Source organism: Lynx canadensis, chromosome C1 (genome assembly GCF_007474595.2).
Source record: "Lynx canadensis isolate LIC74 chromosome C1, mLynCan4.pri.v2, whole genome shotgun sequence".
Taxonomy (NCBI): Eukaryota; Metazoa; Chordata; class Mammalia; order Carnivora; family Felidae; genus Lynx; species Lynx canadensis.
In genome coordinates, this window is record NC_044310.1 from 201,952,943 (window position 1) to 201,977,897 (window position 24,955).

The 24,955-nt window shown below is 44.5% G+C and overlaps 1 protein-coding gene and 1 long non-coding RNA gene across 2 annotated transcripts; both read right to left on the reverse strand.

The window, feature by feature from the left end:
* Positions 1–3,904: 3,904 nt before the first annotated feature.
* Positions 3,905–5,714, reverse strand: LOC115522059. Its single transcript, XR_003971244.1, has 2 exons — positions 5,384–5,714; positions 3,905–5,351 (listed from the first exon to the last, which is right to left on the reverse strand). It is a non-coding gene; the product is annotated as an uncharacterized LOC115522059 (long non-coding RNA).
* Positions 5,715–20,161: 14,447 nt separating this feature from the next.
* On the reverse strand, positions 20,162–24,730 carry LOC115522055 (C-X-C chemokine receptor type 2-like). The gene is made up of 2 exons (XM_030327647.2): positions 24,646–24,730; positions 20,162–23,447 (listed from the first exon to the last, which is right to left on the reverse strand). Exon 2 carries the CDS (start codon positions 23,436–23,438, stop codon positions 22,365–22,367), a length of 1,074 nt encoding a protein of 357 aa, XP_030183507.1. The 5' UTR covers positions 23,439–23,447; positions 24,646–24,730; the 3' UTR covers positions 20,162–22,364.
* Positions 24,731–24,955: the final 225 nt, after the last annotated feature.

A 24,955-nucleotide genomic window follows, 5' to 3' on the forward strand; every position in this document is an offset into this window, starting at 1 on the left:
GTTGAAGTGCGCAGTCCCCAAACTTTACCAGGTTCTGATCGCCTTCCTGTTACCAGCTCTCTGACCACTAAATCGGAGGCCTGAAAACAGGCCTCTCCAGGGAGGCAGGAGCAAATCTCTTGAGCTGGAGTGTTCGAAGGGCACGTAACTAGGACTCCCAACTCAGGAAAGTACAAACAGGATTAATCCAGGCAACGATTTATCCCTTGTTCTGAGCTCATTCTGTGCCAGGCACTGTGCTAAGCTCAGGTTCAGGCATGACCCATCGCGCTGGCCAAGCCTCCAGAGCAGCCTCTGATTCAGCAGGTGGGAAAGGCAGGTGAGCATGTATTTACTAGAGGGAACACCCGAGTTGCCAGAGGGGCCGGTGGTGTTCTGACCTGGCACAGTGGATGGGCCAGATGGCTCCCTGAGATCATTGTCAGTGGGAGGTTTCACTCTGGTTCCGGGGCTCTGCTCTTTCCTCCTATAACAAGGGCTCGAGGAAGCATGTTTCTCCAAGGAAAATAAGAGGATAAAACAAGCCCAGGAGCAATCAGGCAGAGACTCAGTTGCAATTAGGTGTCTGTTAATGTTTCTCTTTCTCACTCTCTCCCTCCCTCCTCCCTTGGCACAAGGGACTGACCGACCAAGCCATCACTAGGAGGAGGCAAATCCCGGGCCTGCCTTTGAGTTGTTGATTTCTTCCTTCCCTCCCAAGTTTCCAGGCCCGAGTCCCACTGGCAGGGCCCAGCTCCTTTTTTTTTTTTTTTTTAAGGTTTATTTATTTTTGAGAGAGAGAGAGAGAGAGACAGAGTGCGAGCAGGGGGGGCGGGGCGGGGCGCAGAGAGAGAGGGAGACACAGAATCCAAAGCAGGCTCCAGGCTCGGAGCTGTCAGCACAGAGCCCGACGCGGGGCTCAAACTCACAAACAGAACAAACAGAACCGTGAGATCATGACCTGAGCCGAAGTCAGACGCTTAACTGACTGAGCCACCCAGGCGTCCCTAGGGCCTAGCTCCTTTCTGTCTAGATTTGCCTGCTCCATCTAAGCAGGGGGACGAGGGGGGCGAGGGGGGCTCTTGCTTCTGGAGATATATTCCCCTACTTGCACGGACACCCTTTTTTCTCTGTGGCCCAAGTTTATACCGCCTTCCTCCACAGCAACCCCTCCCCACTCTCTGTGGGATGGGCTCCCTCTGTTCATGAGATCAGGACAGCCTCCAGTCTCTCTTGGGTGACATAAAGAAGTACCTCCAGTTTGCATATCACATTGAAATTCATCGCATGCAGACCCACGTGGAAAACCATGCCACCACTGCCATAGTGGAGCCGGAGACAACCTGGAGCCCCCTCCCTCCCCGCCAACCCTTGCAGTACATAAATGAGGAAACTGAGGCCCGAACAAAGCAACTTCATCAAAATCTCATGGCTGGGTCAGAGTAGAGCTGCAATGAAAATTCCTAGTGTGGTTCATTTTTTCAGATATTTTGCTTTTCTAGTGGTGAGACTTCAGGCCCCTTACAAACAGATGGGGGAAATATATACATGAACGTCTCAGAGCATTCCGCTCATACAGGTAGGGCCGGTCTCTACTTCAGTGCCTACACTCATGTGATAGAGGTAAGGGCCAACTGAGGCTTGGGGCCCAGGGTTGGGAGCTGGCTCAGAACAGGGTTACCGTATTCTGAGCTGGTACGAAAGCCAGTTAAAGAGACAATTGGAACCCAGTACAAAGTGCAAAGACAGGCAGCCCTAAACCCTCTATTGAGGACACACGCGCTGTCACGCAGGGTTCAATTAGGAAAGCGGGACCCCTTGGAGGAGAGATGGGTTATAGGGATCTGACTGTATGCAGTTGTGGGAGCTGGCTAGACAGTCTAGGTCAGGCTGCGGTCTTTGCTTCTGGTGCTGGGACCCGGAAGTGGCAGGACAGGTGGCTGAGAAGGAGAGATCACGTGAAGCAGAGAATAGGACAAGCTGGACCGTGCAACGACAGACTGAGACCTGCACTGGCCTCTCATGGCCTTCAAGTTCAACATGTGATGGCCTGCTGGAGACGCCAATGCCTGCGTCATGAAGGTCAGAGCACACCTGGCTCTGGAGCAGGAAGTGCTGCAGATTCAGCAGCCGCCCCACACTAACAAGAGGAGCCAGCAAATGAGGCACAACATAGATCAGCATCTGCTGCCTCGCGCTGACCTTCCAGAGCATAAAAAGAATGCAGCTTCTGCTGGTAAAGCTCACACAGAAGTCTCTCCTGGCCGACGGCTGAGGCGGAACTAGGCAAGAAAGGGAGCTTGAGGAAACGTGATTCCAGTGTAACTACATCAACTCATTACAAATCTTCCACACAAACATAGGTGCAGACTCGAAAGAAGAAGAATGGTTACCACCGAAATCTGGATAATGTTTACTTAGGGTTTGAATCCATCAGGGAGGAACACACTGGGGCTTTTGAGGATGCTGGTAATATTCCCTTTCTTTACCTAGGTGATGGATACCTGGGATTTGTTGCGTCACTATTCTTTTTTTAAAACATTTATTTATACTTGAGAGAACGAGCGTGCGTGCGAGTGGGGGAGGGGCAGATAAAGCCAGGTAAAGCCACCGGGGGCTCGAACTCACAAACTGTGAGAGCATAACCTGAGCCGAAGTCGGACGCTTAACTAACTGAGCCACCCAGGCGCCCCTGATGTATCACTATTCTTAAAGCTGAAAACATTAGTTTTCTACAACCTGTAGTATGTGTTCTATTCACCATAAAAGTGCTTTTAATCACTAAAATTAAGGGAAAGAATATGAAGAAAGTTACCAGGAGAACAAAGGACAACTCTGGTCATTTGGAGCAGCCACTGCAGGGAGTCAAGGGGAGGCTGCCACATCCTATCGTTTTGGGGGTCAGAATCCACCAGATTAGAAGACAATATCATCACCCATACTTGGTAGCAGGGTAAATAGGGACACCCTTTAGAGAAGGTAATTTGATCGTATTATTTTAGTGTATATACCTTCTGACCCGGGAATTACTCTTCTAGAAATCTACCCTATACAAATACCCACATAGGTAGACAAAGGATATTTGTCACTGCATTGCTGTTAAAACTCAAAGCTTCGAGACAACCTAAATGTTCAACAGGAGGGAAAGATGCAATAAGGTTCGAAGGAACATCCATACCATGGAATGCATTGAATGCAGTGGTTTAAACACAAGGTAAAAACATGGTGTTCAGTGGAAAAAGTCAGAACAGAAAATCACATATTGTGTGATTCCATCAACATAAAATGTCTGAAAAAGGCGTATCTACAGAGACAGAGATCAGGTGAGCCGTAGGGCTCGGGATGGGAGCAGGGAATGATTGAAGACAGGCACAAGACTACTTTTAGGGGCAGTGGAAATATTCTACATCTGGATTGTGGTAATAGTCATACGACTCTGGAAAATTGCCAAAAGTCATTGGGTGGTATATACTTAAAGCAGGTGAATTTTACTATAAGTAAATTATAGTCAATAAAGCTGTTTTAAAAATCCTTAAAGAATAATGAGGTGGTTATATGCATGGACACAGAAAGATCTTTAAGAAAGCATGCTGAATGAAAAAGGAAAGTAGAACAGTAAATGGCTTATTTTTGTAAAAAAAAAAACCATAATATATATGGGTTTATAAATGTTCAGAAAAATATCTGGGAGGATATACACAAAGTTATCGAAAGGCATTAGAGTTCAAGAGAATTGGACAGTGGGATTATATTTAGGATTAATTCATACAGTTTTGCATTGTTTCACGTATTTGATTGGGGTGGGATTTTCTCAAAAATGGGGGGGAATGGAGGCCTATTGTCTGGGGAGGGAGCATGCCAGGCTGCACGCATATCAGTCTCCTTACAGACAAGGAGGCTAGGCTTTATGGATATGCCCCTATGCTTTTATATTTTCCCATTGAACAGTCTTTTTTTTTTTAAATTCATTTTCTGGTAAAGTTGCCTTTGCAAAACATCACCTTGGTCTCAAATGAGTTAAGCGCCAAGGGACTGAAAAAGAACTAGAGAGCATAAAAGGCCATAAAGCAGTATTTCTAAAAGTTCTCCATGTTTAAGATGGGCCCCTTGCTTAAAAGGCAGCTTTATGGACAATCCCTGAATGGCTCAGAGCCCTGGCAGGACCAGGTGGCATACTGAAGCTGGGCAAGGAGAGAGAGTTTTATCAGACTGGTGAGAGCGTAATAACATGTGGAAACGGCTCGGGGGAAAAGAAAATGAGTGATGGTGCAGCACCCCAAAGCCAGTAACAGTTGGGAGCTGTCACTGCCTCTAGGTCTAAGGAGTGAAGCAAGGGTGACATTACGGGAGCCCAGGGAGGAAGCTGTATGATGATGGCCGCCCAGCAGGAGCCAATCCCAGCAACTAGCAGAGACAGAGCTGGGGGGGGAATAAATGCCCTGACTTGAAGTTTCAGCCCACCCATCTCCTACTAGGGTCCCGCTGGCTGAGCTCAGAATCCAGAGGACAGGGGAATCCATTTAGGTAGTCCTTATCAGTCAGCATCCCACTGCATAGAGCAGGGTAAGAAAGGCAGAGAGTGGATACATGGAAGGTATCCAACTCACCGCTCCAACCCGAGGTTGATGTAAGGGGAGGGTCCCAGTCCTACCGAATCTGAATAGCTGAGGGTGGGGTCCTGGAAATCTGGAGTCCCAGAGGAGTATCATCAAGACTCAAGCGTAAAGCCCACTGGCCCAGAAGCAGTGATGGCCGAGCTGCCCAAACCAGAGATGAGAAATGCCCCATTGCAATTAGAATTGTGTGTGAAGGTGAGTCTTTCCCTTGCACAAGGTATATATTCTACTTTCTCTCTCTCTCTCTCTCTCTCTCTCCGTGTATGCTTCCAGTTTCTAAGACCCTCCAACTCCTGCTGACCCCTAGCCCAAAGGAAGGTGGCCTTGCATTTCAGCCTCCTCCTGACCATTCCATCCGCTCAAAATAGAACAGATGTGGGGATGGGGAGGGAGAGCGGGTAAAACAGAGATCACATTCCCGACTCAAGGCCCCTCCCCCAGCCCTTCAGAGACATTCACAAGTCACCTTCCCGGAGAAGACAGACACACAACTGATTTCTCAACAGAGCCTTGCAAGGTCTGATGTCAGACATGTTCCCCCGGCCATAAATGGCAGGGTCAGCTTCCTATCGAAGCTGGCTCTGTGCCAAGCCACCTCAGAGATTGGGTCAAAGTCTTGAATCCCATGAGGTGATCTGACCCATGTTTCTTCTCTATTCCACTACAGTAATAATACCAACTAGCATTTCTAGGGGACTTTGTCGGATGTCCAGCATTATGCTACGGGATTTACTACACGAGACTGCATAGCTGGCACTTTGGGCAACTCTGCTGTCCCATAAGTCTACGCTTGCCCGAGGGTCTCACTCAGTTGTCAAAATGCAGGAGCGTGACTCCCAGGGAGCTTCTGAAAGGCTCAGGACTCTCAACGTCATAGTAGCTCCCGGGGACCAGGGTCAGGGTTACACAAAAACCCTCCATTATGGGGAGGCCCTGCTAATTCAGCTTAGGGCATACATGTATATATATATATATATATATATGTGTGTGTGTGTGTGTGTGTGTGTGTGTGTGTGTTATTCACCTCATACTCTGCAAATGGCACCCCCCGTAGGCTGTGCAGTGTCAAACCTGCCCATCTACGAGTGGTGGCCCTGAACTGCTTTACCTAAATCTAGACTGGTTGGAAGGGAGCTTAAAAATATCCCCTTCCAGGGGCGCCTGGGTGGCGCAGTCGGTTAAGCATCCGACTTCAGCCAGGTCACGATCTCGCGGTCCGTGAGTTCGAGCCCCGCGTCAGGCTCTGGGCTGATGGCTCAGAGCCTGGAGCCTGTTTCCGATTCTGTGTCTCCCTCTCTCTCTGCCCCTCCCCCGTTCATGCTCTGTCTCTCTCTGTCCCAAAAATAAATAAACGTTGAAAAAAAATATCCCCTTCCAGTCTGAACTCCCCTTTTGACGCGTGAGTGACTCAAGACCGAGAGCAGATGGACCCTTGCCGAAGGTCTTGAACTACAAGTGACAGAGGCAGAGCTGGACCCTGGTCTCCAGATTCCCCATCCATTACCCTCTTCACTAGACCAGGAAGCCTCCAGTCAAGTCGCCGGGGAAACTAATTCGCATAGGACTGACAGCAAGACTCATGAGATTGTGCCCATGACCTTTTTCTTCCAGCACCTATAGATAAAGATTCAAGGGATAAGAAAACCCAAAATTAGAGCCTTAGAGGGCTGTCCTAAACACTTCTTCATGTATTCCCACCCATCGTGAGAAGCAGGTAAACATTTGGAGCTGGTTTATGTGGTAGATTTAGCTACTTAAGGGTCTGGCCCCAGGGTCTACCACCTGTAAGTAGGTTTAGCTTCGGAGCCAGATCCCTACAGGCACATCCCAACTCTAGTTAAACTCTTGTGCCTCGCCTTCCTCTTCTGCAAAACGGACTAATTATAAAACCAGCCTCATAGGGTAGTTTTAAGGATCAGAGTAGTTAGTGAACACATCTAAAGCACTTAGCAAACAAGCAAAGCGAAAAAAAACAAGAGAGAGAACCAACCCAGGAAACAGATTTTTTTTAAGTTTATTTTTGAGAGACAGCGCATGAGTGGGGGAGGAGCGGAGAGACAGGGATCCACAGACTCTGAAACAGGCTCCAGGCTCCAAGCTGTCAGCACCGAGCTCCAGCACAGAGCCCGATGCGGGGCTCGAGCTCACAAACCGTGGAATCATGATCTGAGCTGTAACCGACTAAGCCACCCAGGCACTGGGGGAACAGATTCTTAATTGTAGAGAACAAACTGATGGTTACCTGAGGGAGGAGCAAGGGGGGATGGGGGAACTAGTGATGGGGGTTAAGGAATGCACGTGTCATGATAAGCACCAGATGATGTATGGAATCACTATATTGTACATCCAAAACTAATACAACACTGTATGTTAACTAATTGGAATTAAAATTTTAAAAATTTTTTTAAAGTTCTTAGCTCAGGAGCACCTGAGTGGTGCAGTCAGTTAAGCGTCCGACTCTTGATCTCGGCTCAGGTCATGATCTCACAGTTCCTGAGTCTGAGCCCTGCATCGGGCTCTGTGCTGAAGGCGTGGAGCCTGCTTAGGATTCTGTCTCTCCTTCTCTCTGCCTCACCTCTGCTTGTGCGCGTGCGCACGTGTGTTCTCTCTCTCTGTCTCTCTCTCTCTCCCTCTCTCTCTCTCTCAAACTAAATAAACTTTTTAAAAAACATATTTAAAAAAAAGCACTTAGCCCAGTAATAGAGCATTGTAAACTCTGATAAATGTTAGCTATTGATTTTTATTCAAATATTTAACTTTGCTCCAACTTTACAGAGGTCAGTCATAATTTGGGCTAAACTTTATGCACAGCAACATTGATAATAAAGTTCAAATGAGTTCCCAGCTATAGTTTTAATATAAAATGAACACAGCCACTATCAACTTGCCTGTCCTAGAAAGGTGGTAACAGTTTTAAAATGTGTTCTGCAACCCAGTCTGTTCTTCATTTAGCCATTCATTTTCTTGTATCAGTTTATAAGTCAGATTAGGCCCTTTTTATCGAGGAAGTCAGAACCCTGTAAACCTGCAGAACACTAATCCTAAATTACGCAGCTTCCTCGGGGCTGACACTCGTAGGACTCTGACGAACAGTGAAAGAACATGCTGCCATTAGAATAAGTCAGTGTGGTATTTTTCTCTTTTCCCACCGTATGCCTGAGTCCTGCCCTGAAAAATACCTACATGCAGCAGATGGAGATTAATCACCTTTCTCTTCATTCGTTTAAAAGGTGATCTACCCCCATTTTAGGCCTCACTCTTCCCCCGACTCTAAAGAAAAAGAGGTGAAAAGATTCACTATCTACTCCCGAGATCTTAAGGTCTAAAGGAAAGACGGAGAAAATTAATTGACATAACCCAAACGCAATAAGCATTCGAGTCAAGATATACAATAGTTTTATGGGAACACATGGAGGGACTCATAACTCTGTGTAGGGAGGTTTTCAAAACAGGCTAAATTTTGAGCTAACTTTTGAGATATGAGTAGAATTTAACAGCTGGAGATGCAAGGAAGGGCATCCATTGAAAGGGAATAGTATATGCACAAGCTCAGCAATGAGAGTTTAGAGACTTCTTTGAAGGTATCATCCAAGCCTCCCTTATGAAGCTATGTATGTTCTGCCCAGAAGCTGCCTCCATGGCCAAAGCTGGGCCAACAAGAGTTGCTTGCCTGGAAATGGAAGCCTGGGATGTTTCCTGGAATTTTCAATTGATTTAGGGTGATATAAATTCACTTATGGAGTAGCTGTGAGCAGGAAAAAGCAGAGAAAGCTGGTATGCCTAGAAAGAGGAGTGAAACAGACTTGCTAAATGAAGTAGAGGTGAAAAATCAGTAGCCCCCAAAGAAAGAGAGCCCAAGAAAAGAGTTACTTTCCTACTCCTTGTTCTTATCCCTCCTAGAACCACCTCACCCTTGGGTTCCATCAGATGACCCTTCCACTAAATTCCTTTCAGGCTTTGGTCTCTTTAAAGCAAGTTTCTGTTACTTACAAGCAAAGAAATCTAGACCAAAGCAGACAGCATTATGTATTAGGGGAAATTTAAGGAAAACAGTCTGGCCAAAGCAAAGGTCATGACAGATGTGAGGATAAGAGAGATACGACTGGGCAAGTCCAAACCTCAGGAGGCCTTGAGTGCTGTGCCAAAATGTTGGAGCTTTATCCCACAAGAAGTAGAAGCTCTGGGAAAGCTTTCGGCTGATAAATAATGAAATCAGACTGTTCCATGAGTAGTGTGTGAATGGACCCAGAGATCTAGAGGCTCAGGCAGGAGTCCAGTCAGTAGGCTATGGCAGAAATGATGAAAGTCTGGGCAAAGTAAGGACAATGTGGGTGGAGTTTAAGAGACCTTTAAGGGCAAGACAACAGGACTCGGCCATCAAGGATAGGAGTGAGGAAGTGAAAAAGAGGGAATGGGTCAAAAAGTTTTCTTCCACCCGTAGCTTGGACAAACAGCCTGAAGGAAGCAGGTTTTGGAGCGAAGACGCCAGCTTTCATTTTGGATTTATGGTGAGGGTCCAAGTAGGCATGTCAACGTGCTTTGGAAAATTTAGTTCGGGAAGCCCAGGAAAAATGGCTACCCTAGAAACACATTTTTGAAGATCATTTTCACAGAGGTGGCAGATCATTAAAGCCACAGGGGTAGATCACATCACCCAGGGAAAGATGATAATAGATAAAGAGCAGGAAAGGGGGAACTGGATCTGGAAGAATGTCAGCATTTAAGAGTCTGGGAGAGGAAGCGGAGCCTTCCAAAGAGACTGAAAAGAAGATGAACATGCAGAAGGAAAGCAGGAGACCAGGGAGAATAGATCTTTAAGAAGGAGGAAGTGAGGTATGTGGAGAAGTAATGCCCTCCTCTGCTACTGGTGGTCCCGGAAATCTGCCCGCCATTTCCTTCTTGAGCTCTTTCTTTGCTTACAACCTGTCTGTAGACACCCAGTGAGCAAGCTGTGATTTGTCACCTCAGGGAACCTCTCTGGGACTGCCTCCCACCTGCCCCTTTGAAGCCCCTTGGCCTTTTCGTCAAGCTGGCCCTCATTCCTCTGCCAATTCCAGCCTGGCCACCTAGAAAGAACAGGCCCAGTCTCCCTGAGCATGTTGCTTGCACTGGCAAAATCTCCCAGTGTTTTTCATTTTCTCTCCCAGCCCCATCTCCCTGACAGGTAAGAATCCATGGGCCAGAGTCCATGGTCTTAACCACAACGCCCACTCCCATTGCCCCCAGTTCTGACTCATTACCCTCTGCAGGCCCATGGACTTTACTCTAGTCCCATAGAAATGAGCTCACTTCCTAAAAAGCCCCTGACCTCTTGTTCCTTTCAGGTGTGCTCAGGCTTACATGAACCCCCAGAATGGCCCAGGTCAGGTTCCAACTGAGACTCTGCTCAATGTCCCTCATCTCCCTTCATGGGTTTGAAGCATCCCTTGAGCCATAAGACTCAGACCTTAGCTACAAAGTGGAGCAGAGAAATAGGACCGTAGCTGACAGGGATGTGGGGTGAAGGGATGGTTATTATAAGAAGGGAGCTTAGATGCTAATGGGAATGATTCAGGAGAAGAGAAAAAAATGGTTGTAGGAACATGAAGCAAGACAATTGATCCCCTTTCCAAGCTCTGTCCTTTCATCTCAGAGTGGCCTGATGCCTTTGAAAGTAATGTATACCAACTCTCTCCTATTAGCCCCCAACCCCTGTAACATCATGCAGGAAGCACTGCCATTAAAGTTAGAAGGTTTCAGGATACTTTCCAGCTCTTCAACTGAGTCGCCCTTCCAAGGCTCTGCTATGATAATAATGTTTGCCATTTGTCAAGGCCCTGGTCTATTCCAAGAGTCTGCCATATATTGCCAAGCATCTCGTGCTATCATCCCTTCAAGGAGACAGGAGTTCAGACAAGTTAAGTTACTTGCTCAGGATTATAGAAGTCAGGATAGACCGAGACCGAGCCTGACTCAAAGCCCCACATGGCTCTCGCTCTACCATAGTGCTTCTCCACCTACCATGAGCAGTTGAGAGCTCAGACTCTGAAAGCACTTAGTCCTTGATTTAACCTCCAGTTTTGCCACTTCTCTGTTGCTGTGTTACCTTGAGCGAGGTACTTAATCTCCTTGGGCCTTATTTCTCTCATCTGTAAAGTGGGGATAGTAATACTTCCTAACATAAGGTCTCGGCGAGCATTAAACGAAATAATGAATGTAAGAAGTGCTTTTCGCAGTGCCTGGCACAGAGTAGGTTTTCAATTAGCAGACACATCTGTTAGTGACAGGCTAAGCTGACATGTCAGATCGCAGCATGCAAGTCTCTCATGACCTTGAAGGCTCAGAAGGAGAGAGTCTTCTGTGCAAGGGAATGATTCCAACCATTTTTGTTCTAGGCTTAATGACTGAAAGACAAGTATTTCCCTCACCCAGGAGCATTTGCCCTTTTTCCAGATGACCTGCCTAACCCAAAGGAATTAATTGCTGATAGATAAGAAAAGGAGATATTGGAAGGGAAGGAGGGAGAAAGGAGGAAAGAGAGGAGAGCAAGGGAGAGAAGGGAGGCCTCTCTGGAACCCTTCATGTTAGGCCTAGTTAGCCTCTGCCTGGAAAGCACAAAGTGGCCTTCTGTGACGTACCTAATCACTAATGATCATGATCTGAGCAAAGATAAAAGTTTCTTATCAAGTTTACATGGAGCTATACATATGCACAAATATAGATGCATGTGTACTTCTCAGTAGACTCTTAGATTTAGATCACCTCTTAGAACTGGAAGGGAGCTTCCCTAATCAAACTTCTATTCAATGAAGAGGAAACTGAGGTTCAGAAAGTTTAAGTGAATAATCAAGGTCACACAGCTGCTAAGTCTTTCTTTTCTCTCTCTTTTATTTAATTAGAAGCATTTTCCCAAATCTTCATAGTCCGCTTGTAGTACAATAGGACCCCCAGCTAGATCTCTTTGTTCTGGCCACCATGATGCGACAGGAAATTTCATAACTCTTCACATATCCTCCATTCACAAGTTTCCTTTGTCCCCTAAGTTTCATTTCTATAGTATGTGCCCTTGTCTTAAGGAACTAACACGAAGTTAGGTGCATAGTAGGCATTTGATACATAATCCAATAACTGGTGATTTGATCCTAACTTACGAACGTATGTTTTCTAGAACACCTCAATCAATGTGCACAGGGCATAGTACATGCTAAGTATCATCAGGATCCCAGCAGGATCATCAGGAGTGCACAGTACACTGTCAAAGTGGGGAGCCCTGCACTGCGTCCTTAATCTCCCTCCACCCTCAACACTTTCAAAGTTGGAGCAAAGCCAACCCTTTCAGGAAGATAGCCTTGTTTACAACATGGGAACCAAAAGAGGTACGGATGTGGCCTCACATTTCTGTTGGGCAATACAATGTCAGAAATGACTGGATTTCTTCACAAGCACCTTCCTACTTACCTTTATATCTTACTTCTCCCACACCCCCAATCTGAACCTGGCTGAAAGAAGAGGGTGATAATTCTGGGATAACCCAGTGCCATGTACCTCCAACACACACATACACATCACACTGTGAGTTAACTAGAAATCTGGCCAATGTGTCTTCCAGGTTGACATTTAAAATGTATTGGAAGAAGGTTTTAACAATGCTTATCTTCATTGAAAAGAAGAAGCAGAGTACAGGAAGGGAAACTTTGTTTTTATTTCATGAGATATTTCAATTTTTACTGATATCCCATCATCATGATGTTGGGCTGAGGAGGCATGGGAAACAACAACAACCACACACACACACACAATCTACAGAGAAGTGTTAGATAACATGTATTTTTAAGTTTTTAAGTAAATATCTGAGATCAAAAGCAAAAGGAGAGAAAGAGAGAGAGAAGAGGAACATAAAGAGGTTTGGACTTATTAGGAAGGACCTAAAACCACAGGAACCCAGAAGGATGCTAGAACTGGTCATGTATCTTAATGATGGGAATAGTGACAACAGAAGGTCTACAGTAGGTTTACAGACCCCGCAGCAGGGAACTGGAACTGGTTTCCCAGAAAAAGGCTAAGAACCAGGAAAGAGTTGGCCCACGCTTGTCTGGAGATAGAAAAATATCAGTTAGCTCTGAGACGTGTCCTGTAAGTGAACTACCTTCCCTAGGCCATAGGGAAAAGAGAGCCACCTGGGGGACAGTCCCAAATCCCAACCCTGAGTGACAAATGGGGAGGACACAAATCTGCCCTTTGAAATGGTGTGGAAACCCAGGACTAAGAAAAACAACAACAACAACAACAAATGCTCTGAACCATGTGACCCAGTAGAGCTCCAGTAAAGATAGCCATGACACTTCCCCTGGGTAGACTTCTTCATAATCCAAAACATATGCAAGATGCCCATGAAACAAAATGCTCTTCAACATATGAGCTCACAATCAATATTCCATAGAATTAATACCTCTACCATCAACACTCAGCCAACATAACAATTGGGAGAATTTATACCTGAGGGACTGAAGATAACAGAGCATCTGAATGTGCCTTTATAATAAGCATATTTTGGGGGGCGCTTGGGTGGGTCGGTTGGCAAAGCGTCCGACTTCAGTTCAGGTCACGATCTCACAGTTCGTAGGTTCAAGCTCCATGTTAAGCTGTGTGTTGACAGCTCGGAGCCCGGAGCCTGCTTCTGATTCTGTGTCTCCCTCTCTCTCTGCCCCTCCCCCACTCACGCTCTGTCTCTCTCAAAAATAAACATTTAAAAATTTTTTAATAAAATAAAATAAAAACAATAAGTATACTTTTTTAATTTTTTTTAACATTTATTTATTTTTGAGACAGAGAGAGACAGAGCATGAACGGGGGAGGGTCAGAGAGAGAGGGAGACCCAGAATCGGAAGCAGGCTCCAGGCTCTGAGCCATCAGCACAGAGCCTGACGCGGGGCTTGAACTCACGAACCGCGAGATCGTGACCTGAGCTGAAGTCGGACACTTAACCGACTGAGCCAATAAGTATATTTTTTAAATCCAGGAGAGTTTTATCTAAAAAAGTGCAAGATTGAAGGAATGTTTTTATCTCTTCTCGCTCTCAAAAATCCACTAAATTTCACTCATATGTGGATCTTGAGAAACTTAACAGAAGACCATGAGGGAGGGGAAGGGGGAAAAAAAAGTTACAGAGAGAGAGAGAGAGCCAAACCATAAGAGACTCTTAAATATTGATATGGGGGCGGGGAGAAGGGAAAGTGGGTGATGGCCATTGAGGAGGGCACCTGTTGGGATGAGCACCGGGTGTTGAATGGAAACCAATTTGACAATAAATTATATTTTTAAAAATCCACTAAAAATGACACTAAAGGTATAATCCCACAAGGTAAAGAACAAAGAAAATGTGAAAGAATATATGAGATATTTTTTAATAGAAATCAAAAAGTAGATGTTATTGGACCAGAAGAAAAGACACAAAGACAATGAAGGGAGCTAAAGAAATCTTCACAAAAACCATAGTAACCTCAGAAAGATAAGAGGAAATATTGCATTAGTGAGGCAAGAAAGAGGTGCTCTAAAAGGGAACCTCAAGGAACAGGAAAAAAGCCTATTAGAAATTTAAAATATGATCAGAAATTTTAAATGCCAATTAACAGGCTGGAAGATAAAGTTAAGGGTAACTTCATGAGATGTGGAAAGATGAAGACATTGAAAAAAAATAAAAAAATAAAAAAAAAATTAAAAAAAAAAAAAAAAAAGGGGGCGCCTGGGTGGCGCAGTCGGTTAAGCGTCCGACTTCAGCCAGGTCACGATCTCGTGGTCCGTGAGTTCGAGCCCCGCATCAGGCTCTGGGCTGATGGCTCGGAGCCTGGAGCCTGTTTCCGATTCTGTGTCTCCCTCTCTCTCTGCCCCTCCCCCGTTCATGCTCTGTCTCTCTCTGTCCCAAAAATAAATAAACGTTGAAAAAAAAAAATTAAAAAAAAAAAGATGAAGACATTGAAAAACAAAGAGTGATTTAAAAATATATATTAGAGAATCAACCTTGGGGAATTCAACACACAAGTAAAAGGAATCCCAGAAAGAAGAGAATAGAGAAAATGAAGGGTAGAAAAGTACCAAATAAATACTACAAGAAAATTTCACAGAATCTAAGTTTCTAGATTAAACGGATTCACCAGCAAAATGAATGAGAAAAGAGCTCCCGCCAAGACACATCATTGTGCATTCTATAACTAAGATTGGGGTGCCTGGGTGGCTCAGTCAGTTGAGCTTGACTCTTGATTTAGCTCAGGTCATGATCCCAGAGTTGTGAGATTGAGCCCCACATTGGGCTCCACATTGGGCATGAAGCCTGCTTGAGATTCCCTCTCTCTCTCTCTCTTTCTCTCTCTCTCTCTCCCCCCTCTACGTCTCTCCCTTCATCATGCTCTCTCTCTCTCTCTCTCTAAAATAAAAATTAAAAATAAATTTAAAATAACACTAAGAAGATAAAGAGAATATTCTAAAACTTTCTAAGAGAAAAGTCAGTCTCATACAACAGGTCAAGAATCAGAATAGCACGAGCAGTGTCAACAGCAACCCTAGAAGCTAGATGAAACTAAGAGCCTGAAAAATTCTAAAGGAAAATGAATTGCAACCTAGAATTCAATACTCAGCCCAAATACCAGTCAAGTGCAGGAGCTGAATAAAAGCTTTTTTGGAAATTCAAGATCTTCAAAAAGTTATTTCCCTTATATCCTTCCTTATCAAGACCCACTAATCTAGCAAAATAAAGGATAAACCAAAATAATGACGATAGATGACATTTATATAGTACCTATTGTATGCTAGGCATTCTTCTAAATGCTATATTGGTGTCTGTGTGCTCATTTAATTTAATCCTCATAGATTTTAGCTGAGCATTGTTATTATACACATTTTACAAGGTAGTAGAAGAAAGCTGAGAAATCTGCCCTTGGTCACAAAGCAGTAGTTATAGTAAGCATTAAAGCACCAGAGCCATGCGCTCAAAGAAAGAGGAAGATTTAACACCCATTCATGAAAGGAACTTCCTCAACCTGATAAAGATCCTCTGTGAAAAATCGTCACTTAACATCACATTTAATAGAGAAAGGTTGAATGCTTTACCCCTAAGACTGGGAACAGGGCAAGAATGTCCACTCTCACAACTTCTCTTCGGCATCATATTGAGGTCCTAGACGATGAATTAAGGCAAGAAAAATGAATAAAAGACATTTTATTTTATTTGTTTATTTAAAAAATTTTTAACACTTTATTTACTTTTGAGAGTGAGAGCAGGAGAGGGGGAGGGACAGAGAGAGAGAAGAACAGAAGATCTGAAGTGGATTCTGCACTGACAGAAGCAAGCCCGATGAGGGGCTCGAACTCACAAACCATGAGATCATGGCCTGAGCTGATGTTGGTTGCTCAACCAACTGAGCCACCCAGGTGCCCCACTAAAGGAAATTTTTAAAACAAAGAAATAGGGGCGCCTGGATGGCTCGGTTGGTTAAGCGTGCGACTTCGGCTCAGGTCATGATCTCGAAGTCCGTGAGTTCAAGCCCCGCATCAGGCTCTGTGCTGACAGCTCAGAGCCTGGAGCCTGTTTCAGATTCTGTGTCTCCCTCTCTCTCTGCCCCTCCCCTGTTCATGCTCTGTCTCTCTCCATCTCAAAAATAAATAAACGTTAAAAAAAATTAAAAATAAATAAATAAATAATAAAACGAAGAAATAAAACTGTCTTTATTCTCAGATGACATGATTATGTGCCTATAAAATCCAAAAGAATCTTTAAAAAAATAAAGCCACTAAAACTAATAAGAGAATTTACTGAAGTCCCAGGATACAAGGTCAAGTTACATAATGCAGTTATATTTCTATATACTGGTAAGAAAAAGAAACTGGAAAAAAATTTGAATACCATTTATAAAAGCATCAAAATAACCACAAAATACCTAGGGACAAATTTAACAAAATAGGTACAAGATCTATGTACTGAAAACTACAGAACATTGCATAGATAAATTAGGAAATACATAAAAAAAAAAACTGGTTGGGGCACCTGGGTGGATCAGTTAAGCATCTGACTCTTGATTTCAGCTCAGGTCACGATCCCAGGGTCACGGGATCAAGCCCTGATTCCAGCTCCATACTAAGAGCAGAGCCTGCTTGGGATTCTCTCTCCCTCTCTCTCTGCCCCTCCCTGCTCACACTCTCTCTGTCTCTCTCAAATAAAGAAACAAACAAATATTTTTTAAAAAAAGAAAAGAAACGGGTGCACCTGAGTGGCTCAGTCAGTTAAGCGTCTGACTTCTGCTTAGGTCATGATCTCACCACTTGTGAGTTCAAACCCCACATTGGGCTCTGTGCTGACAGCTCTGTGCTTTGGATTCTGTGTCTCCATATCTTTCTGCCCCTCCCCTGCTCACACACACACACACACACACACACTCTCTCTCTCTCTCTCTCTCTCTCTGAAAAATAAATAAACGTTAAAAAAAATTTTTTTTAAAGAAAAGACATAAAAAACTGGAGAAAGATACCGTGCTATGGATTGGAAAACTCAATATTGTTAAGATATCAACTTTCTCCAAATTGATCTGCAGATTCAAAAGAATCCATATCAAAATCCCAGTAGGATAATTTTGTAGAAATTGGCTATCAGACTCTAAAATCTATCTGGAAATGTAGTTAAAACCATTTAGGGGGCAAAAAAAAAAAAAAAAAGGCAGGCCTGGAGAGTTAACCTGTCCAGATCGAAAACAGGACTATGAAGGGCCCCATGAATGAAGTCTCCAAGAAAGAAAAAAATATATATATAGATTATCTGATCAATATTGATGTATTGAGGGAGATATTTGAGAATGATGTAATAAAAAGTAATGGAAAATCCTCTTGTTAATCCCAGAGAAAATAGAACTTGTACAAAGAAAGAAAATGTAAACATTGTACCCAACTATGAATAATTTTTTACATAGTCATTATAGCAAAAACATTGAATGTTGGTTTAACCAGAAAGTGTGATTATCTTTCCTGGGAGAATGGGAGAGACAGTATTTATGTTTGCTTGGACAGTGGTAAATGCTGGAGAGAGTTCGAAAAAGCGTTAAATCCTCAGAAGCCAAAGGAGAAGGTCAATAAATGCTATCCAAAACTGGGGGAGGGGAGGGTGCAGGGGACAGGAATTAAGAACCAGCTGAATAAGCATGATATTCAGATACATGTATATCACTATTGGGGTGCCTGAGTGGCTCATTCGGTTAAGTGACCAACTCTTGACTTTGGCTCAGGTCATGATCTCACGGTTTGTGAGTTCGAGCCCCAAGTTGGGCTCTGTGCTGACAGAGCAAAGCCTGCTTGGGATCCTCTCTCTCCCTCTCTCTCTGCCCCTCTCTGCCTCAAAATAAATAAATAAAAATTTAAAAAAAAGAAATATGTACAGCACCATTAAATGAAACAGCTATGAGAGTTGAAAGTTGTTGCCTTTCCCTGCAAGGAGTAGTGTAGGAGGGTTGCTGTTAATGTTCATTATAAGCTTTATAAAGCTATTTCACTTTTTTGAAACAATGTACATGAAATACTTTTATTTCTTAAAAAAACTAATTTTAGAAAGTCTGAAACATGTTCTGTTTATTTTATATATTTCTAATTCTTTAATTCATGTTTACCCTCAAGGTTGGAAGAAGGATCTTGAGTTTAAACGCAGAATACCAGGATGGATACAAACAACAGTGTTAAGAACATAGGTGTTAGCCACTTAGGATTTTCTAGAAGGGACAAACCCGCAGATCTTTGGCCTCTCCAACCTCTGCAGCAAAAGGCTGTAGTCCATCATGATTTCTTGGTTAGTGGTCACCTCAGAAAAGACACATCTCAGGGGGCACCTGAGTAGCTCAGTTGGTTGAGCGTCCGACTTCAGCTCAGGTCATGATCTCACAGCTTTGGGTTTCAAGCCCTGAGTCGGGCTCTGTGCTGACAGCTCAGAATCTGGAGCCTGTTTCGGATTCTCTGCCCCTCCCCCGCTCGTGCTTTCTCTCTCTCTCTCTCAAAAATAAATAAACTTAAAAAAAATTTTTTTTAATTAAAAAAAAAAAAAAAAGAAAAGACACATCTCAGGAAAGACTCTTAGACCAAAGAGGAGGCAGCCCTTTTATTTTGACTGCATCTACGAGAATTTTCAGCCTCTGAAAGACGCTAGTTGGAATGCAAGTTGCACAGAAAGGGGTCATCTTAAACCCCTTTCGAATAAAACCCAGACTATCAATTAATGTTTTTGCTGGAACTAGTAAGAACGGGCCACTGAACTGAGGGCAAGGGATGGTGATGGGGCCATGGTTGGTCAGAAGTGTAACTAGGGTAGGGAAAAATAGTGTATTTCAACATAATTACATGGAGGCTGGAAAATTTTAACCAAGCCTACAAAATAAATTCTCTTCATTTTTTTTAAACTTGATATTCTTTATTTATTTAAGTTCATTCATTCATTCATTCATTCATTTTTAGTAATCTCTACACCCAATGTGGGACTTGAACTCATGACCCTGAGATCAAGAGTCACATGCTCTTCCCACTGAGCCAGCCAGGTGCCCCCAAGACAAATTTTCAAAACTTAAAATTAGCAAGCATCGAGCGGAACATACATTCACATCCCAATCCCTGTCCCCCACTCTATCCTGATGTTCCCCTCAACCCTAACCTAGCCCCATCCCTGGCTCTCTACCATCTCTGACACCCCAGTCCCCTCCTAAGATGCACCCCGTCTCTGATCCCAGCCTCACCCTGGACACTAAGCCCTTTCTGAGGCGAACCATCTCCCTGACCTTGACCAGGTATCTAATCCTTATCCTACCTAGTGGTTTAAACACTCGTTTTTGATATTTCAGTATACTGTGTTATTTTAGTACCCACATCTGATATTGCTACAGATCTGAAATGCAAATTATTTATGTCTTGAGCTATAACCCAGAGAATTACACTGCACTGAAAATCTAATTGAACAATGTTGCCCTTGTTTGGAAGGAGTTCTGACTACAGTTGCCCCTTAGACGACACAGGGTTAGGGACACTGACCCCACCCCCACACCTTGCACTCAAAAATCTATATGCAACTTTTGACTCCCCAAAATCTTAACTGCTAACAGCATACTGTTGACTGGAAGCCTTACCAATAACATAAATAGTAGATTAACACATATTTTGTATGTTATATGTATTACATATTGTATTCTTACAATAAAATAAGCTAGAGAAAATGTTATTAAGAAAATCATGGAGGGGGTGCCTGGGTGGCTCAGTCGGTTAAGCGTCCGACTCTTGATTTCAGCTCAGGTCATGATCTCACGGTTTGTGAGATTGAGCCCCGCATCGAGCTCTGCATTGACAGTGTGGAGCCTACTTGGGATTCTCTCTCTCCTTCTCTGTCTGGCCCTCCCCCACTTGCCTTCACTCTTTCTCTCTCTCTCTCTCTCAAAATAAATAAATAAACATTAAAAAACAAAATCATGAAGGGGTGCCTGGCTTGCTCAGTCAGTAGAGCATGGGACTCTTAGTCTTAGGATCATGTGAGCCTCATGTGGATTGTATTTAAAATTTTTTAAAAATCAGGAGGAAAATACATTTATAGTATTGTATTTATTTTTTAAAATCCTCATATAGGTGGACGCATACAATTCAAACCAGTGTTGTTGGAGAGTCCACTGTATATCCCTTCCTATTTAAGACACTTCCAAATTATTTTATTGCTGTTTGATTCCCATTTCCCAGGTTACTAGCGAGGCCAGGCATGTTTTCAGATATGTATTAGTCATTTGTATTTTCTCAGGCCCAATATGGATCCATATTTACTTACTAAAGCCCTGATGGAGCTGTCTTTGGAATAGCAGAGAATGAAGGAAGATAGGAATTTAATCAGGCAGGAGGAGAAGGCAGAAGGGCATTAGGGGAGGGAGGGAGGGAGGGAGAGGAAGGGGAGGTTCCCATGCCCAGTATCCAGCCTTCCTCCCTGGGTTTCTGCATTCGTCTGGCTTCTCTCTGCACCAAATCTATCCCCTAGGGCTTGAGCCCTAACTCCTTTCTCATCAACCGCCTTGGAGAACCCCAGCTGGATAGGCCAAGTCACCTCCATCCTGGCCCCCAGAAAAGCATTGTAGACAATGATCCCCAGAAAATGGTCACTCTCCCAAGGATGTCTTTTTGCTCCAACCACTAATTGGACTACACTAGTAGCCCCTGAGCATTCACCCCAGTTCTGACTTCTCTCCCTGAGACTCACCACACCACCCCACACTCATCCCATTCCTACACCTCATTCTGTACCTGCTCCCAAGCCCATCTGAACCGCCCTCAATCTCATCCCCAATTTCTCCCTGTTCTGGATTTCCCCCATCCTTAATTTTCATCCTTCTCTGATCTTCTGCCTTGTTCCAAGCTGCCACCCCATTCCTGGCTCCCCACCACATCACCTCCAACTCCAACCTCATCCCTGATTCCAATCTCAACCTTGATCTAAACCCCATCTCTGAACATCTCTCCATCCCCAACCTCAAACCAAATGAAGCTTTTCCTTTATGTTTTCTTCCAAGAGTTGTATAGTTTCAGCTTTTGTTATTAGGTCTTTGATTCATTTTGAATTAACTTCTGTATGAGGTGTCAGGAAAGAGATCAAGTTCATTCTTGTGCATGTAGATATCTAGTTTTCCCAGCACCATTTGTTGAAAGACTATCCTTTCCCCATTGAAGAGTCTTGGTGCCCTTATCGAAAACCATTTGACCATTTATGCTTACTTAGGTTTCTTTCTGGACTCTTTATTCTAGGTCCTCTTTATCCATTGCCTTCATCTGCCTAAGTATGTTGGGCACACTTTTTGACTCTTTGTCACATCATATCCTACAACCATATTTAAAGGCAAGAACCAAGGATGTGTGTGTGTGTCTCTTTATTCTTTTTTTTAAATTGTTTTCATTTTATTTTAGAAGGAGGGTGTGTGTGAGTGGGGGAGAAGGGCAGAGGCCAAATCAAAAGTCAAATGCTTAACTGAGGTGGCCAAGTGCCCCTCTCTTTCTTTGTTCAATCAGGAGTACTTCCCAGGAGTCCTCCGGTCCCAGCAGACTTCCTCTTAAGCAATGGTGCACTGAAGCCAGTTTGTACCTGCTTTTGAAAGCAGATCATTACATTTCCTAGATTTTTGTGAGCTGGTTACTAAACACCACCACCCCTGACATCGCCACAGTGGGAGCATTTACACCAGGCAACTTGGCAAATGCTACAAATCAGGACTTTTTTTTCCCCAGGACAGTGGTTGACCAGCACACTAATGCCCTTAAATCTTATTAGTCAGAAGTGAATGATAAGGCCACTCCTAGCAAAAAGGAGTCTTAGAAAGGAGTACCTGTCCTTTTTGGCCTCTCTCAAGGGAACTGGACTTTGCTGACAGGCAAGAAAGAGAGAGTTGGGGCAGCAACCAATGCTGTTTGCCACTAATGGCTCCCAATGGTGGGAACTTTCTGTAGTCACTTAAAAGAATGTCTGTTAAATGTCTTTAAGTGTCTCAGGGGACAGGGTGCTATGGGCTCAGTGGTAGGATGGACTGAGCTCTAGCAGCTGACATAGCAACTACAGTAAGGGGAGGGGCAGCAGGGCAGGCTTTCTCAACCACACAAGGAGGGCCTGATAAGGACATGACCCCAGTAACTTCCTGTAACCACAACGGGGGCTGCCTTGACATAGAGACTGTGGACAGCCAGTGGGTGTGAGGCTTAGAATGGGGTGTTGATGGCAAGGGAGGAGCCCCGAGGGGCTGCAACAGGGGCAGGGGCCTAGAAGGTAGTAGAAGTGTTCCCTGAAGAAGAGCCAACAAAGGAAGGCCTGCTGTCCTTGGACAAGTGCTCTTTGCTGATGAGGCCACGGACGGCCATGATCTTGATGAGTCCATGGCGAAACTTCTGGCCAATGAAGGCATAGATGATGGGATTGAGGCAGCTGTGGAAGAAGCCCAGAATCTCGGTGGCATCCAGGGCCCGGCCAATGTCATTGCGGCGCTCACAGGTCTCTTTGATCGCCCGGAGCCTCATGAGGGTGTCTGCGATCAGGACCAGGTTGTAGGGCAGCCAGCAGAGCAGGAAGATGAGCACGACAGCAAAGATGACCCTCATGGCCCGGTGTTTCTGCCCCATGTGGGCCTCAAACAGCGTGCGCAGGGTGAGTCCATAGCAAAACAGCATGACCATCAAGGGCAGGAGGAAGCCAAAAATCTGGGGCAGGACCCGCAACACCATCCGCCATTTTGCAGTATTGGCACCCATGTCCTCATAGCAGACTGGGCTGGAATAGGGGGGCTCGATGGCCTCACGGAATATGAAGATGGGCAGGGCCAAGAGCAAGGACAGGGCCCAGATGCCTAAGCATATGAACTTGACCCAGTGCCGCTTCCGAGTCAGCGTGCGTGTGGCATGGACAATGGCCAGGTAGCGGTCCACACTGATGCAGGCCAGTAGTAAAATACCACTGTAGAAATTGACTTCCTTCAAAAAAGAGACCACCTTGCACAGGAATGTGCCAAAGATCCAGCCCTTTGCCTTGGAGGCAGCCCAGATAGGTAAGGTCAGGGCGAAGAGCAAGTCAGCTATGGCCAGGTTCAGCAGATAGACATCAGTGACAGATCGGCTGACCTGACTGTATAAGACAACCAGTATCACCAGGGAGTTTCCCAGCAGGCTCAGCATGAAGACCAGGGCATAGATGACCAGTACGGCATATTTGTTGAGTGTTTCAATCTCTATCCTACAGGGACTATATTCTTCTGTGGGTGGTGTGCCAGTGAAATTTGCAAACTCGTCCATCAACTCCCACCAATCAGTCTCATTCCCAATATTTTCCATGAAGACAATCATGGAATCTTTCTAGTTGAAAGATAGAAAGAAAGAAATGTGATTTAGTAACTCAAATTAAAATCACTCATCAAGGATGTGAGAACAGTTACTCAAATATCTTTTGCTTTTCTGTTGGTTTGGCAACAGGAGATCCCTTCCTTTGCCCCTATTTTGGACTTCTTTAGAGGTCAGTTTCACAGCATCAGCATTTGAGAGAAGTCCCCATCTTGTTCCCTCATATCACTCCCTAAATATCCGCAGAACCATCAGCAGTTTTCAATTATCTTCCTAAATTGGGAAACATTTTGCTGAAGCAAAATCATACCAGAAGACCAATGTGTAAAACCGATCAAAGGTCATCTGCTGCGGGGCGCCTGGGTGGCTCAGTCGGTTAAGCATCTGACTTCGGCTCAGGTCATGATCTCACGGTTTGTGAATTCGAGCCCCATGTCAGGCTCTGTGCTGACAGCTCAGAGCCTGGAACCAGCTTTGGATTCTGTCTCTGTCTCTCTCTCTCTCTCTTTCTGTCCCTCCCTTGCTCATCCTCTTTCTGTCTGTCTGTCTCTCTCCCTCAAGAATAAATAATCATTTTTAAACATTTTATTTTTAAAGTCAGCTGCTGGGAAGGAGGGGGGGGCTCCATCTCTACCCAGACACCTGCTAAGATGGTTCCCCCAAAACTCCCAAGCTCTCCAGAAAACAGTCTGAAAACCTTTGGAAAATTACCAAGAAATAAGAATACCTGCTATCCAGTCTTCATTCCATCCTGATTTATCATTAATAAGCTGTGTGACCTTGAGTGGGTGATTTTACCTTTATAGATTTCAGTTTTGTCATCTGCAAACTTGAAGCGGGCAGCGTATTTAACCCCTGAGCTGCTTCCAAGCCTGAGGTTCTAGAAATTCATTCAGATCCACACACTTTAGGAGGTTCTCCCCTTGCCAATACTTCTTTTTTTTACGGAAGACAACATTTTAGGGCAAAGCAAGCCTCTTCCCCCCAAAAAGGGGGAGGTGTGAAAGGAGGAGGTGACAAGACCGTGGCCCCCTTGTTACCACCTACAACCACGTATGAGGTCAGAACTGAATACACAGTCACAAGGGAACAGGCAAGAAGCCAAGTGAGCAGAAATCTTCAGGTCCCAGAGAAATGGATGCATTTTGTAAAACACAATCAAACTAAATCTCCCTCCCCAAAGAAAGTCCTGGCAGTAGAGGTTGCTTCCTACCTGAGGCACCGGCAAGGTGTGTCCAACTGTAAGAGCCTGGAACTCACAGATCAGAGTGACTTAACAGTTAGAGGAAACTTGATGAATAAAGGGAAATAGACAAGCCTCTTCCTAGCACACCTCCTCTCTGAGCCCTGCCCACAACCGTATTTGGAGAACAGATGAAGTCAAGGGACCACAGGGCGTTAGAGACTTCCAGGATCTGTATGTCCACGCAGGGGTACCAGACATGAAGATAGAGTCAAGGGTCCACTATCTGAATTCTCCGCATGGATGACTATTTTTATTTTCTTCCTTTTCTGGCGTTTGT